The 16196-nt window shown below is 43.2% G+C and overlaps 2 protein-coding genes across 3 annotated transcripts; one reads left to right on the top strand and one right to left on the bottom strand.

Annotated features, from left to right (window-relative positions):
• Positions 1-2520: 2520 nt before the first annotated feature.
• On the top strand, positions 2521-7427 carry igsf10 (immunoglobulin superfamily, member 10). Of its 2 annotated transcripts, none has more exons than XM_020615640.1 (4): positions 2521-3132; positions 3591-4494; positions 5303-5669; positions 5752-7427. In XM_020615640.1, exons 1-4 carry the CDS (start codon positions 2844-2846, stop codon positions 7300-7302), a joined length of 3111 nt encoding a protein of 1036 aa, XP_020471296.1. In that variant the 5' UTR covers positions 2521-2843; the 3' UTR covers positions 7303-7427. The 2 variants fall into 2 exon arrangements, with proteins under 2 accessions (XP_020471296.1, XP_020471295.1); XM_020615639.1 differs by having other exon boundaries at positions 3567-4494.
• Positions 7428-13271: 5844 nt separating this feature from the next.
• LOC109969015 (potassium voltage-gated channel subfamily H member 7-like) lies at positions 13272-16182 on the bottom strand. Its single transcript, XM_020615650.1, has 3 exons — positions 15888-16182; positions 15219-15239; positions 13272-13557 (listed from the first exon to the last, which is right to left on the bottom strand). The coding sequence occupies exons 1-3, from the start codon at positions 15979-15981 to the stop codon at positions 13331-13333; spliced, it is 342 nt and encodes a 113-aa protein (XP_020471306.1). The 5' UTR covers positions 15982-16182; the 3' UTR covers positions 13272-13330.
• Between the last annotated feature and the right edge of the window lie 14 nt (positions 16183-16196).

The raw sequence follows: 16196 nt of genomic DNA, 5'->3' as shown, positions 1-16196 counted from the left end.
TACAGTGGATTCTCCCTGACCACTCAGTACTAGACAAGTCTCATGGGAGCAAAAAGGTGTATGATAATGGAACCTTGCTGATTCAGGGTCTTACAGCAAGGGATCAAGGGTTTTATAGGTGTTTGGTTGCTAATCACCTAGGAGTTGACATGCTTGTGTCTCTGGTCACAATAAATGGAGAACAGCCTGAGACAGTAATAGATTTGGACAGTGAGGGGTCAGGGATGGACATGGATGTCAGGGTGGACCAAAGTTCAACAGAAAAGACAGTTACCCTAAGTGAGATCTCCTATTCCCGTTCCTCTGACAGAACGAGTCAGGAATCCAGGACCATAACCTCAGATCAACCTTACCCCAGATTCAGGTCACAAGGCAGCAGGCGATCTAGAGTTAGACTGGGACAGAGAAGAAGGGGGCCAGACAGCAACAGACGTATCTGGAGCAGTAGGGCCTTTAATAAAGCTTCCAGGAAAATAGACCCCCAGAAATTTGCTGAATTAATGAAAAAAGCTCAAGATGGATTAAAAATAAAGAGTGACACAGAGAAAGACAGGTTGAATTATGAAGATTCACACACCAGTCCTGGTGAAGGTGAAAATGGCTCTGGTGAGGATCATAATGAGGACTATTTCATCACTGTGCCAGGGACAGTCAAACCATCTTCAGATAATCCACAAGAAAGAACATTTGAGCAAGACAGTCAGACAGAAATAAAAACAACCACACAGGTAGGTGATATTTTAGAAACAACAGCAGTGCGTCAAATTGTTGGCATGGAAACAATAGTTAGCAATCACATTGATTTAAGTAAAATAACAAAAAACATTAGCACACAAACCACAGACTCATATATGCAGTCAGACTCTACACCAGTCAAGTCTGCATTCACACACGATCCAACTTTTGTTGAGACATCAGAGTTTTATGCCCCGGAAAGAACCAGAAAGCCACCCTTAAATGTGCACCCAGCCACTCTGCAGCTTACTGTGACTGACACTTCACATGAAACTCAGCTCCAGTTCTCAGGGGAACAACCTTCAGAGCCAGAGACTTCCACAGGAGTGGCACTTTCATTTACCACATTCCCTAATATTACTGTAATGAGGGATGGACTGGGCCCAGTGGAACTGGTCATCCACACAGACCCAGAAAGCCAGACCACACTGACAGCTGTCGCCACCACAGAGCTACAGCAGGACGAGATCACCTTCCACACTACCCAAACAATCAAATCACCACGCCTGCCTGGAGGATCCACCATCATCTCCCGACAGCAGATCCATATCATCCCACACAAGAATGGCAGAGGTGCGGATCGCCGGAGGACTGTCAAAGGTCGCAGGAGGATCATTAAACCCAACAGGATTACTGACATACAGTCCTTCATCAATAAACGTAAGCAGCCCCCAGTGAAGAAAGAAAGGACTACATCTGTGCCATATCAAATTGAACTAACCACAGGTAAATACAATAACATTATTTTGTAAGCAGATTTCCATCATTTTAAGTGCATGCTTCTATAGCTCAAATTTTATCTGTTTTGCTCCTCATGTTTTTTTATTTTTCTCTCAGTCTGTGACTGTAATGAAGACAAAAAGAAGGCAGCATCCACTGATATGCAGGTTACCACAGCTTCCTCCAGTTCATCATTATATAGAACAGTGAGACCTGCCTCTTTCACCCACACTAAGTCTGAGGTTTCCAGTGGCTACACAACCTCTGTTGATGCCCCTACAGTCAATCAATTTCTGACCACAGAAAAAGAACCATCAGTCTCCACTATGACCACTACTATAACCACCTCTAAAGTCATTCATGAAAGAATTCCATGGAACAGACTGTTCGGAGGCAGAGAAGGGGAAAAGATAGTGGGAAGAGTAAGGAGGCCATTTGTCAACCGGAAAATTTCAACTACAGCTGAATCGACAGCAGTGACCCTAACCACAACCCCTACTACCACCCCCACCTATGCAAACTCCCTGGTTGAACCAAGGACTCGTTCCCCATCCAGACACACTGAGAGCAAGGAAAACTCATTAGATGATGACTATGAAGATTTAACCTCTGCAGATTTTGACTTCACAACACTGGGTCCCAGCTTTCACCCTATAACTACCACAAGTTCATCCTATTACTTCAGGTCCTCCCTTACTACTGAATCACCACCAGAATCACAGACTCTCCCCTCCCCACCTACTGTCAAACTACCCTCAATTGAAGATCCTGATGAAGCTTTATCATCTGGGTCTGGAGGATTCCCTGATAATTGGTTTGTAATAAGACAGAGGCCTGATGGGACCAGAGGACGGCAAGGGCAGAGAAAGAGGCCCTTTAGGGGCAGGAGACCTAACAAGATACCCGGAATCACCAAAGTACTTCCTGCTGCTATAACTGAAGCTTCAACTACAGAGGCAGCAACTATGAAAACTACAATGGAGACAACCACGCTACATCAGCAGACTGTTTCTCTCCACAAACCCCTGCTCATGCCATCTAGGAAAGAGGACAGAACCTCAGGAGCAGATTACACCGATCAAACATCAAAGGAGGAGACAGACATATATGAGGAACTTGACTGGAGCATATCTAGCAGTTTACCAACCTACAGTGCAACCAAGACACCTTTGATTGCCTCAACCACAGATAACCGTAAAACCACTTTGAACCCAACTATCACAAAAGGGTCTTATACAACAGCTCAGACCAGATACAACAGCAACTTCAAACCACCAACACACAGGGACAGTGGTCACACTACTCGCAGGCCACCGGTGAGAATCAGACCTACTCTGCAAGACGGTGCTGCCAGAGACAGGGTAATTAAAGGCCATACCTTTGACACAATGACCATCTTTACAACTAAGCAAGAATACACCAACACCCCTGCACCATACAACAACATAGGCACACACAACACCATCTCTAATGCTTATACTCATGCCACTGCCAGTCCCGCTGGCTTTGAACCCACTACACTGGGGGTTCAAACAAACTGGACAAACAGACCTAAGATAGTTGGGGGCAATGCTGCCAGCTTTACCGTTTTGTCCAACTCAGATGCTCTCCTGCCATGTGAGGCTGTTGGAAACCCCCAGCCCAGGATAACCTGGAAACGCTTCTCCTCAAACACAGGTACAAAATAATTTTGTGTTATCATTAAGAAAAACTAAATGTGTAGAAAAGGTTTAGGGGTGGGGTAAAATTTGTTAAAAGCCATGCAAAAACTGCATTGTTTATTTTCAGGTACAGCTGTATATCTAGCAGTGATAGAGCAGGGAGAACCATGCAGTTTTGACAAAAGAGTATAGCTGTGAGTAGCTGTGACATTGTCTTAAGCAGTTACTGTATGTATTGCCTGATTTGAATTTACTATATGGTGTTTATTGTGTGTGTGTTTTATGCTATTTTTAAAAACATATTAGCAACATAAAGAAAAGCAAGAGGCAGCAGAAATGGACATTTAAAGTAACAGTACTTCTAATCGTTTTAGTTTTTGTTTTGAGGCTTTATCTGTGTACTGTATATTGTTTTTGTGTGTTTTTAATAATTTGAATGCTTCTTAGAAGAAATTGTCTTTCTGTGTTCTTCAGGAAGTGCAGTTACCATAATGGTGAGAATGGGCAAGTTAGAGGTGTTGAGCAATGGCACGCTGTTCATCCATAATGCCAACATTAAAGATCGTGGCCAGTACCTCTGCCTAGCAGAGAACAATCATGGCTCAGACAAACTTCTTGTCACGCTCTCTGTGGTGGCCTACCCCTCACGTATCCTAGAGCCAAAAATCCGAGAGATAAATTCTCATGCAGGAAACACTGTAGAGATGAAATGTAAAACAGAGGGTCGACCGACGCCCGTGATATCCTGGATCCTGGCCAACAGGACCCAAGTCAGGGGTCAAAACAAAGAGAAGGGAAGGGTATCAGTATCTGATGATGGGACTCTGGTCATTGAGCATGTGTCTGTTTATGACAGAGGCCATTACAGATGCATTGCCAGTAATTCAGCTGGAGCTGATACTGCTACAGTTCGACTGCAGGTGGTGGCAGCTCCACCAGGCATCATGGAGGAAAAACGGCAGCAGCTGAAAGCTAGTGTAGGCCAAAACCTGTGGCTACCCTGCACTGGCCAAGGCAGCCCCCGGCCTACTATTCACTGGGTCCTTGATAATAGGTCAGTGGTACAATTTAACAGAGCTGCCGGTGACACAAGGATTTCTGTGTATGAAAATGGAACCCTCCACATTAAGCATGTGACTCTAGCAGACAACCGGAAATATGAATGTATTGCTACCAGCTCTACTGGCTCAGAGCGAAGGGTGGTGACTCTGACAGTAGAGAGCCAGGAGTCTTCACCTCAGATAATAGAGACATCTCAGCGCATGACAGAGTTGTCCTTTGGGGATCAGTTGACACTCAACTGTTTAGCAACAGGAGACCCCAAACCTAGGATCATCTGGAGGCTCCCATCTAAAGCTGTGGTAGACCAGTGGCACAGGTAAAAGAAGCAGAAAGCTTAATATTTTTAAGAAACACACGGAAGTGCAATGTTTGTGCCTTGGCTCGGTTTACTGTTAAGTTCATACTGTAAAACATCACGCTGCTTCCCAAGAGGATTCATACAGTGGCCCTGATAGCTCAACATACTGCACTGTAAGAAATATGGACATAGAGAAAGCAAAGAAAAAAAACACATCACCAAAAAGCATCAATTTGACATTAAATGAACTGCAAAATGAGAAAACAACTAAATACAAAAACGTGCAACAAATTCAAAAAACACAATTAAAAACAGAAACTTCTGTATTGGATTGTTTTCTAAATGTAGATACTTTTTTTTGTAAATGTTAACTCTGTGACGTTGTCTTCTTATGTTGCAGTGTGTTGAGCTCTCAGGGCTAAAATATAATTCAACTTTCTACTGATAGTTTTTTTTTTATTAAAATTTTTTTGCCATCATTGCAGTCACAGTGTTCTTGTTTGAGCTGTTTTCCTTTTTTGTTTGCTTGTTTGATTTTTTTTTTTTTTTTTTTACCATTTCCCTTTATTTTAATGCAGTAAATGGCTTAGGAATTACAGTATTTGGCAAATTCTCTAAACACTGACTTATAATGTTTTAACAACTGTACAAGCGGTACAGGTTATCAACAGTGACAACATGTACAGTACAATACTTAGTTGCAGTTTTATACTATATGTGCCATTTGCCTTGCACCATAGTAAATGGACCTGCTTGTAGTTGATCAGGTTTTTTTCTATTGCACTCATGCTAACTCACTTTCATTTAATGTTATCTTTTTCTCCAGGATGGGTAGCAGAATCCGTGTCCTAGATAATGGAACTCTTATTGTTAACACTGTGAGTGATAAAGATACTGGCAACTATCTCTGTGTGGCACAAAACAAGATTGGCGACGATCTCCAGCTCATGAAGGTCACTGTGTCCATGAAGCCAGCCAAGATAGAGCCTAAGCTCTATGGCAAAAAGCAGGTACGCTATGGTAATGACTTAAAAGTTGACTGTAAAGCTTCAGGAGCACCAAAACCAGAGATCTCCTGGGGTCTACCAGATGGTACAGTGGTCAACAGCGCTTTGCAGTCTGACACCAGCAGTGGACGAGGACGAGCACGGCGCTATACTCTTTTTAACAATGGAACTCTTTACCTTAACCAGGTATGTTACTGCATTAACCTCAAACGTCCACAAGACATATAAAAACATACTCAAGTTTTACATGAGTGTTATGTTTCTCCAGGTTGGTATGTCAGAGGAAGGGGACTACACTTGCTATGCTGAGAACCAGGTGGGCAAGGATGAGATGCATGTACATATCACTGTGGTGACTGCGGCTCCCAGGATACATCCACCTAGCCAGACCTATGCCAGGATGAAGCCTGGAGGGAACATCCGCTTTGACTGTGAAGCACTTGGAGAACCCAAACCCAAGATCCTGTGGATATTGCCTAACAATGATGTAATCGCAGCATCAAATGAACGCTATCTAATACATGTCAATGGATCTCTGGATATCAGGGATGTAAAGCTTATTGATACTGGGGAGTATGTCTGTATGGCACGCAACCCTAGCGGGGAAGACAGAAAGGTCTACAAGCTTGATATAGATGGAAATCCACCAGTGATCAATGGCTACCACCAGAACAGAACTGTGATCAAAGATGTAGCTGCTAAATACTCCAAAAAATTTATAGACTGTAAGGCTGAGGGTGATCCTGCTCCTACTGTCACTTGGATTATGCCTGATAACATCCTCCTGACAGCACCATACTTTGGCAGCAGGATTAATGTCCATTATAATGGGACATTGGAGATTCGTAACGTGCGGCCATCTGATACAGCAGAGTTCATTTGCATGGCGAGGAATGATGGAGGAGAGGCAGTAATGGTTGTGCAGCTGGAGGTGACTCGCATGCTTCAAAGGCCAATATTCAAGAACCCCTTCAATGAACGCATTTTGTCTCGGATTGGGAAAACCACAGCCCTGAACTGCTCTGCTGATGGACACCCAATGCCGGAAATCATTTGGACTTTGCCTAATGGAACACTGCTTACTAGTCGACCTGACCATGGCTCTCATCACCAGATTGGCAATGATGGGACTTTAGTTATTTACAACCCTCGCAAAGAGGATGCTGGGAAGTATCGCTGTGGTGCCAAGAATCTTTTGGGCTACATAGAGAAGCTAATAATTTTGGATGTTGGACAGAAGCCTTACATCTTGACAAGGCCTAGGGGCATCATACGTAGTGTCTCTGGAGAACCTCTCTTCCTTCACTGTCTATCTGATGGGAGCCCCAGACCCAGGATCCACTGGACCATTCCTGGTGGCCACACTCTTACTCGGCCTCAAGTAATTGGGCGCTACCAGTTACTAGAGAATGGCACTTTGGTTGTTCAAGATACTACTCTCCACGACCGAGGCACCTACATTTGCAGGGCTCAAAACGATGCTGGGGAGGCTGTGCTTAGTGTCCCTGTTATTATCACTGGCTACCCTCCACGGATCACAACTGGACCGCCTCCCATTTTGAGAGCAATGACCGGAAGACCTATCCAGCTCAACTGTGCTGCCATTGGGATCCCCAGGCCAGAGATCACCTGGGAGCTGCCCAATCATTCAGTTCTTTCAACAGCAGAACAGGGCTGGTCTAAGGGTAGTGAACTGCTCTACCCTCAGGGTACACTTATCATTCAGAGACCCACAGCCTCAGACTCTGGCACGTACAAGTGCCTGGCCAAAAACTATCTAGGTACACACTCAAAGATCACATATATACGTGTACTGTGAGAAAAAAAAACAACTGAGGGAGGAGTGGCATAACCAAATGTACAATTAATACTTGTGTCTGTGAGATACAGTACATGCTTTGTCAAGTGGACAGACTTTGTCACACAACCCAGACGGGTGCTAGAAAGTTCTTATTGTAACTTTGGAACTGGGGTCTAGAAATTCATAGGTGGTTTTTCTTTGAGATGGGTCTCATGGGAGGTAAAGAGCAAGTACATGATTTCTCCAGTCAGGCATTGTTGGCTACACATGGAGATACTATTGCAGCAGATACAAAGAGTCAGAAAAAAATTATATAGCTGAACAGACAAAGAGAAAAAAGTGTGTCAATTCCCTTTAGACCTTGGCCAGTAGTCATGGCTGTCATGACATGTTGCGCTGTCCTTTAAAAGCAAGTGAAAAAGACAACTCAGAGTGCTGTATATAGTAAAATAGCTTTCAGTTGAATTTCACAGTGGAAGAGCATAGGTTTGTTGAAAAAATATATATGAGGCTTGTTTTACACTGGATACATATCTGCATGGACAATACAGTGCTTTCATACCAGAATCACATCAGAGTTCATTATTAAACTTTTTTTATTTTTCTATGACAGTTCAAAGCAGATTCCTTTATGTTTATTCACAGTGCAGTCCATGGGTGAAACTGTTTAAAAAAAGCACATTAACAATCTACTGTGTTGTACAAAGGAATTTGCAGTAACTGTATATTTTACTAATGTATAATAATACAGTATATGTAAATCTATGTGTAGTATCTACTGTAAGGTATGAGGAACAAATGATATTAAAAAGTAAACATGGCTCATGTCTTTTTAAAATTTTATACTATTATATGATCCACGTTTTTTTAATCAGACACTTTTTTTATGAAATGATGAAATGATATTTATTAGGATCGCTCGACACAATAATGAGCGAGCAGAAATGAACAGACCCAGGCGGCTGGCTTCGGTGCAGTAGGTGGATTTATTTACAGTGCTAAAACAGGGGTGCAATACTTATATACAACAAAATAGAATGAATGAATGAATATCACCGGGTGATGACCAGCATTAGTGAAGGGGTTATTGTCCATGGAGTGATGAGGTCGGGCTGCAAGGGAAGGCGACACTCCTGAGCTGGTCAAGGTGGTGATCCGGTTGACTGAGGAGTAACAGAGAGTGGTATGAATGAGGAGACTGTGCATCGACCTGTGAAAGAGGTTGGTGGAGCTGAGGGAGCCAAGGTCCAGAGGAGAGGTCCAGGTGATACAACAGGAGACGCTAGGACTTAAGAACATATGTGGAAACGGGAGACAAAAGGTATAATACATCACGAAACGAAGGCTAACAACATAGAAAGAACCAGCAAGGGAGTGAAGGTAAAGCCGGGTATAAATAGGGAGTGACAAAGGAGGCGCAGCTGAAGAGTGTCAGAAAATCAGGACAGGTGTGTTAATCAAGAGAGTCAGTGAGAAGGAGCAGACTAGAGCGAGAAAGAGAGAAGAGAGGAAGGTGCAGCCGGGCAAACCTGACACCATCCCTCTTCAACTCCTGCTTTTCCAGCAGTGTTATTTGGTATGAATGTGCAGCATGTGGATCCAAACATTCTGTAAACCCCTTCCTCCTTAAACATTAACATATCGAGAGCAATTCTGTTTTGCCAAGACATGAGTGGAGTAGGCAGTGGTTGTCCAGCTGTCCCCTTAAATCCATCTCTAGAAAATGTAGAAATCTTTGTTGGTTATAATATAGGTAATTGATCCAGTCTACGTCTGTATTAATTGTAACCCACCACATCAAAAAGGATTCAAATCCTGCAGCAATTTGGTTTTGGGCTTTAAACTCATCAGGCACTCCCCTGGGGACCCCTATGGCGTCAGAGTACACCCGGTCATTTTCATAACACAGTTGTGTCTTTGCTCGGTGGAGCGAGGAAGTGGCCGTGGACCCCCCGGATCCCTAGTGCTAATGCCTGTGCTGGTGCTATTTGGAATGCCATAAGCACCAGGGCGCAGCCTCCCTGCCGGTCAGGTGGGAGTTTAGGTTGAAGTTTAAGGTCCCCACACAGCCACCAGAGGTCAAAACTGGAGGTCGTCTGATTTACAAACCAGGAGGAGTTAAGTTATAACCCTGTGAGGTTTCAGTGACATTCATGGTGGTGTTACAGGAAGTCAGAATTCCTATATCTCCTCACTTTCCTCATACGTGTAATTGGCAGAATAGTATTCTGCTCTGGGTGTCAGGGAGAGGTGTGATGCTCCCGTGAAGGTGGAACAGTGAACCCAATTAAAGAGCCAGTCAGCTGAGGCAGTAGAACAGGTTTTAATGTCTTTCCGTGATCAAAACAGAAATACACACAGTCTTGAGGGATCAGGCAAAAGAGTGGTACTTAATACGGTCCAAGGTCGAAGTCTCCGGCAGGGCAGCAGGGAAGGCAAGGCAGAATCACAGGCTAGTAGAACAGGCAGGATGTTGATCTCAGGATGGCAGTCAGGCAAGAGGGAGCAGGCTGGATCACAGGTCGTTAGAGCAGGCAAGGTTTTGGTACCAGAAAAGCAGTCACAGGGAAATAATGCTGGAGAGTCTAGATGATGCATAGAACAATCTGGCACTACCTCACACTGTGAGGAGCTGCTATATGCTGTGGTGAACAGGTGTGGGTGATTAGTGGTAGGTGAAAACAGTGTGTTTGATGAGATGAAGTTACCGGGGTTTAGGATGAGCTGGTGACAGGAAGTGGTATCAGAGTAAAAGCAGGATACCGGAAGGGGACGGGGCAGGATCATGACAGTTGTAGGAATAAAAATCTTTTATCATGCTCACATGTGAGATAAAAAGATCCAGGAAGTTCTACATAACTTAATATAGCATCTGAAAAAATGATAAAACTGTTCCAGGTTAAAAATAAAATAAAAAAGAAAACCATTAATTGTCTCTAGAAAAAGAAAAAAAAACAGGCAGTTTTGAAGCTGAAATCCATTCTAGCAAGCCAGGATGTCACTAAAATTATCTCTGTTGTGCAGTTATATATATATGCAAATCAATAATATAGCAGCGTCATAGACCATTTCAGATAAGAGTCTCAATGACTTTAAGATAATTATAGGTGCAGGCAGAGGATGCATCTATTCATCAAAGTGCCTGACACTTCAAGAGCAAAAATTTTTCAGGCTCTTTCACTGCTGATTATTGTAGCTCTAAGAGGGGAACGCAAAGAAAGCGAGGCAGGTAGAATACATGAGCTGCAAGGGCAGAGCGACAATGATTGCTACTCAGCATAAGAATGGAACAGAAAGAAGAATCTTAAATGACTATTTTGGCATCCATCACTTATTGTGTGTCCCCTTATCTGTGGCCTGGTCACCTTCATAACTCCTGTTATTAAGAGCAGAGGACTAGGGAACAGAAGGATGATATATGGCGTGAGAAAAGAGCTTAAGTGTTAATAATTAAATTGGTTATTAGAAACTCCTGCCCTTTGTGTGATGGAGAGGGCCAAATGCTTTTAACCTCTGATATGGGATAACCTTTGAAATCGATCAGAAACGAAAGGACAGACAAAGGGAATGTGTTCTATTATTCATCAAGCTGCCACTTCATTAAAAGCAAATGTTTCAAATGCCAGTTTCATTACAGTTACAAGTCAGCATGTGACTGCTGTTGCTTCAATTTTTGTCTTCATATATTGATTTCTGTTTGAAAATTGAATTTAAAAAATACATCTAGCAACTATGTATTTCAACATGTTGTACAAAAACTGTTGTGTTATTAAGTGTGGTGAACAGTGACGATAAAAACAAGATGGCAGCTCAGCTCAGTGTGAACACAGTACCCCTCACAGCCTGTGAGGACACCTGGCTGGGAGGCTGAACAAGCTTGATGAATGTGTTTTAGCATTTCTAAATAAAATATCCCATTTTAATTATTACACCTACCTTCTGTAGCTATGTGCACTTGGTGCAAATGAACATTTGTGGGGTAATGCAAGGCTTCAAACAGATTTCTCCCCTTCTCTGGTTCTTTGGGCTGCACCGTCAAAGCCTGGGCATTATTTATGAGAACAAAGTGCTGTTTCATGTTCCTGAAGGTAATCACGTGGCTTCCATCATTAAAAATGCTGCACATACCACTGGTTTAATTCCACATTCAGACTGAAATAACCCAAAGACGTTTGCATCGAGATATTAAAGGGAGGTGCTGGGAATTGGAGTCTCATGTAAGAGATGTCTAAAGCACCATGTGAGTGTGCTGATCAGCTTCCTGGATGAACCCTCCACCTGCCTGTGGGAGCTAGGAGGGAGCCAAGGCCATGAGAGAGTGTCTGCTCACACACCCTGATCATGGCTTCAAATCAGCTCAGGAGGATTGAGCTGATTTCAAGACATCTGCTGTTGCTTTGTGTTCCTTGCAGTCAGGTGTCTAGAGAACTGTTTACAGAGGTAAGGTTTAGAAAGATATGGCACACCCCCATGCCCATTTGTTACTATGATCATTTTAACAGCATGTAGTTAGCCAAAAACAGAGATGGCACTCTGTGCTCAATGCCATGTGTTCAGTAAAAGAAGGAGGTAGTGACAAGGAACATGGGAGAAACAAAACTAAACTACTGTGCAACATGGTACAGAAGTTTATTAACACCACAATAATAGGCCTGCTCTCTCTGCAGCTAAATAACTTTAATGCTGGGCAGAGAGGTTGGTGTGATGCACTGTAGTCTGTCTCTGCCTCTGGCTCGAGTCTAAAGCCTGCCATTGAAGCTGCCTTTTAGTGCAAACAGGGGTCAGTTTCTGTGTCTTCTATTCGTTTCACCATTAATGGGTGAAATGCAAAACTGAGACTTAATTAGTGGTTTAGGGCAGCTCTGACCCACTCCTAGGAATACATTAACCTACAGTCCCTGTGTACACTGTGCTGCATCTTAGCCCTCACAGGGAATGTGAGGATGATCTCTTACCCAGTCCGTAACTCTAGAAATATGGCCTGAGCTCTGAATGCTGTCTGGCAGGAGTAAGAGTATCCCTGATTATCTACTACAAGTGACAGACACCGCTGCTGTTTGACGTATCAGAACCTATGAGTTTCAGTTAACCACCCTGAGGGGGGAGGGGGGAGGAAGGGCAGGGGTGACAACGGAATCTGGTGACTGCAACGGCTGCTCAAGCTGTTCAAGTGTGATTTGTGATGACGGTAGTCATTCATCAATGATGTGATGAATATTAATGTTGAATCTTTCCACTCCAGTTTGCCAAACATCAGATGGTCAACAAATGATTGGTGCAATAAACAGTTTATAAATGCAAACTATACGTGTCCAGAACTAAGTTTACTATTATTACGCTTAAGTGTTTTCTATTTTTAGTCTCTGACAACAGCAAAGAACCCATATTAACCCATGACAAAGAACTTAATAGCAGATGGTTAGTACTGTTCATTGGTGGGCTGACTTTTAAAGGTGCAGTTGAAATGAAAGCCTACGTGTTTTGTACATTCAAAAACAATATTCATTTTTAAAGCATACTGTTTTAAGATTGTTTCTGAGGGCAGATATTTTTCCCATTAGTAAATGAGGGCTAAAGGGTTAAAGTACTTAATGTTAATATTTATTTAGCAAAAAACAGTACATTTTATCCTACACATGGCTTTAAAATACTGTATATGTCGTAAATTAGCAGTTGGTAAGGGGATGGCAGTAGAGCAGTTTCCATATGAACAAAAGGCTCCAAGGATTTTTCACTAAATCAGAAACTAGGGGAGGTGACAGTGGTGTGGTGGGTAGAGCAGTCATCTTCCAACTGAAAGGTTGAAGGTTCGAATCTCGGTGCCTGCAGTCCACATGTTGAGGTGTCCTTGGGCAAAACACTGAACCCCCCCTGTTGCCCCCGATGGCTAGAGCCATTGATTGAGTTGGTGCCGCAGATGGCTGCCTCAGTTCTGTACCAGAAACAAATTCCTTGTGTGTGTAACATACTTGGCCAATAAAGGTGATTATCCTTAACTTTTCAACCGATTTTGGTGAAGAAGATTGTTTTATGTTTTCATGCTTGGTTAGCGTCTCACCTGTGTAACCTTGTCTGTGACGTTGTGTGTGCGGTCCTTGACTTTCGGGGCGATGATGGTTTTCTCTGAGGACGGAGGCGAGGGGCACTTCTTTTCGTTGGTGGCCTCAGAGAAGTTGAGCGTGATGAGGGGGATTTTGTTGATTGTGCTGTACTTGTTGAGGTTGGAGTCGGAGGTGGAGCCGAGCAGACTGGATTTGATCTGGCTGAGTGGCCCTGAAAGGGTAAAGTGAGAGGGAGGATGTCAACAGTAAAGTTGCCACAGCTTGTACTATGGCTAGGCTATTGTTGATCTAATAGGTTCTGTGAATTGAGGACATCAGAGACCAGTAAAGTATTCAGCTGATTGTTGTGACATGTGTAGTGAATATGGAGTGGCCCTTACTTTTGGAGTGAGCTCAATCACAACACAACACAGAGAATACAACAAGATACTGAAATACAAACTCCACACCCTCTCATTGACCAGTCTAGGATGAACAGGCCTTTCAAAGTTTCTCATTAAAAGATAATGAACAACACTGTCTGTGAAAGAAAAGAATGATTCTACGCACGATCAGAGAAAAAAACTTCACACAGTCCAGTAACCTGTCTGTCTGATGGAGTTTGGACACATAATGAAGGTGTTACCGAATTAGCAAAACATTCCCTCATTATTCTACTAAATGTTCACAGTATCATAAAATCAGACTCTCAGACATTTATTCCCTGGCTTCTTATGAGTGCACCCAACACTGCAACAATATGTGACAGCACTACACACGCTGAGACCTGGCCCAATGAGAGTGATAAAAAGTGAATGAGAGAATTGCTGATTCCATTGTGTGAGCCAGCACAGGAAGGTCACACTATTTATTCCCTCTTTTCAGCACAGTGATTCAGAGTCAAGGACAGAGAGGCAGCTGAAGATGAGAGATTACATGCCACAGTAAGGATACATCATTGCAGTCATAAAAAACTGAATGGATATAGAAAAAAGCTGAAGCCATACCCCCAGCCATCCAGGAGCAAGACTCTAACAAACCAGTAAAGAGAAGATATTAGTGGTAAAGGAGAAAGTGGAATTATGGATGGGTGGCTGGACTGCAGGGGCAGTAGTCAAGGATACAAACATCATTACTTCAAATATTGTATTAAGGCATTTATCAGGATAGAGAGCACATTTTTGGTTTGGAGAGCAGACCTTTAGAGATTTGAAAAGTTAATGTCTGATACTAATATTACAAAATATTACTGTTAGAGTGATCCAAATACCATTAATGCATTAGGTGTAAATAAACAACACTAAAGAAACAGTGATGATTTCTGGTGTTGAGGAAGTCACAATATGTACTGTGAAATGAACGCTGTATAAGCACCACTGCACTTAATAAGAGAAAAAGATGAGCATATAGAATCCAAGCAGAAACACAGTCAGGTTTCTTTTCATTCACTAAAACTTGGCAACAAGGAACCAGAGGGCACATGGAAGAAAACAGAGGTTACAGATAGTGGGAGGTATCATCTCATGAAGCCCCAGTGATTTTCTTCAATGAACAAAAGCAGGAGAGAGGATTGTGTCGTGTGTTACTTCATGCAAGCACATGCACAGGTCAGTGTGTGGTATTTTTTTTAGCTGAGCCTTCCCCCTGGGCAACTGGCTAGGGTTCAGCGGGGCATGTGCACTGAGACCAACTCATTTAGTGCTGTGCCAGTGTTTTGAGGCACCGGTTCAAGAACTTACAAACATGCTGTCTCTCATCCACCAAGGTGATTGCATCCCACATAAACCTCAGTGATGTGGAAAACTCGTGCAGCAAGCAGGCTCTGTGCAGTATACATGTATTATCTAGTAGTAAAATATACAACTCAAGATGCAGCAGGCTATTGTTTGTTACCTTTGATATGGCGACCATTGTCTGCGATGGCAGCAGCACAGTGTCGGAGAAGGAAGAAAAAGGGGAGTGGAGGTGAGAGAAGAATTTCTAGTTTTGTATGATGACAAATGGGTGCTGACATTAAGTTCTCACTACATTCCCATGAGAAATTTATTTTAGTGAAGTAGATATAGTGTCAGCAACTCTCAGCTACTTGAATGAGGACTGGCGATAAAAAAAAAATGAAGGCCAACTGATTGGCCTGGACAAAACCGGGCCAGTCTGGGACTCTCATCCAAATGAGGGCCAAAAGGCTAATGTGTGGTTTAGACCCACAAGAAGATCAATAGCACAAACTATAGATGATAACTCACTATAATACTGATTATGAAACCGGCATGCCACATCTTGCGTCTCCTATTTTGGGACCACAGAACGATTGGTACTTAATACAGCCAAACTGTAGTGAACATGTGTCATGAGAAATAACTTCTTTCATTAGTCTAATTCAGGTATTGACCACATCTGACTCTTTAATGGCTGTCATCCCTTAAAAAACAGTGGTTTTGCTACATAAAGCCACAGATACCTGCCATGAGATAAAGTACAACTAGATCAACATCAACCACATTTGTAGTATTTTTGTGATATTACAATAAAGCTTTACAGCTTTAAGCAGAAGATTCCTACCTTCACTGGCATGTCTGTCCCTGAATGCCACCTTAGAGTTGGACCCAAAGCCTTCCATGTCATGTACGGAAGAGGCTCTGCGAATGCTGCACATTCTCTCTCTGGAGGCAGTTGGAGTGAGGCCCGGGATTGATGGTGCAGCAGTAGGTGTGTCCTCCTGACTCTGGTGTTGGGTCTGGGCAATGGCCTGGTCTGGGAGCGTCCTGTCCCAGGGGCCCTTAGGTGACGAGTGGTCCAAAGGCCCAGAAACAGGTGTGGAGCTGTGGCTGGGGCCAATGAGGGCGCGGGTGTCATTAGCGTAGGAGGGAC

Source organism: Monopterus albus, unplaced genomic scaffold (genome assembly GCF_001952655.1).
Source record: "Monopterus albus unplaced genomic scaffold, M_albus_1.0 scaffold167.1, whole genome shotgun sequence".
Classification (NCBI taxonomy): Eukaryota; Metazoa; Chordata; class Actinopteri; order Synbranchiformes; family Synbranchidae; genus Monopterus; species Monopterus albus.
The sequence above is the reverse complement of the archived record's forward strand: the minus strand, read 5'-3'. Positions and strand labels throughout refer to the sequence as shown.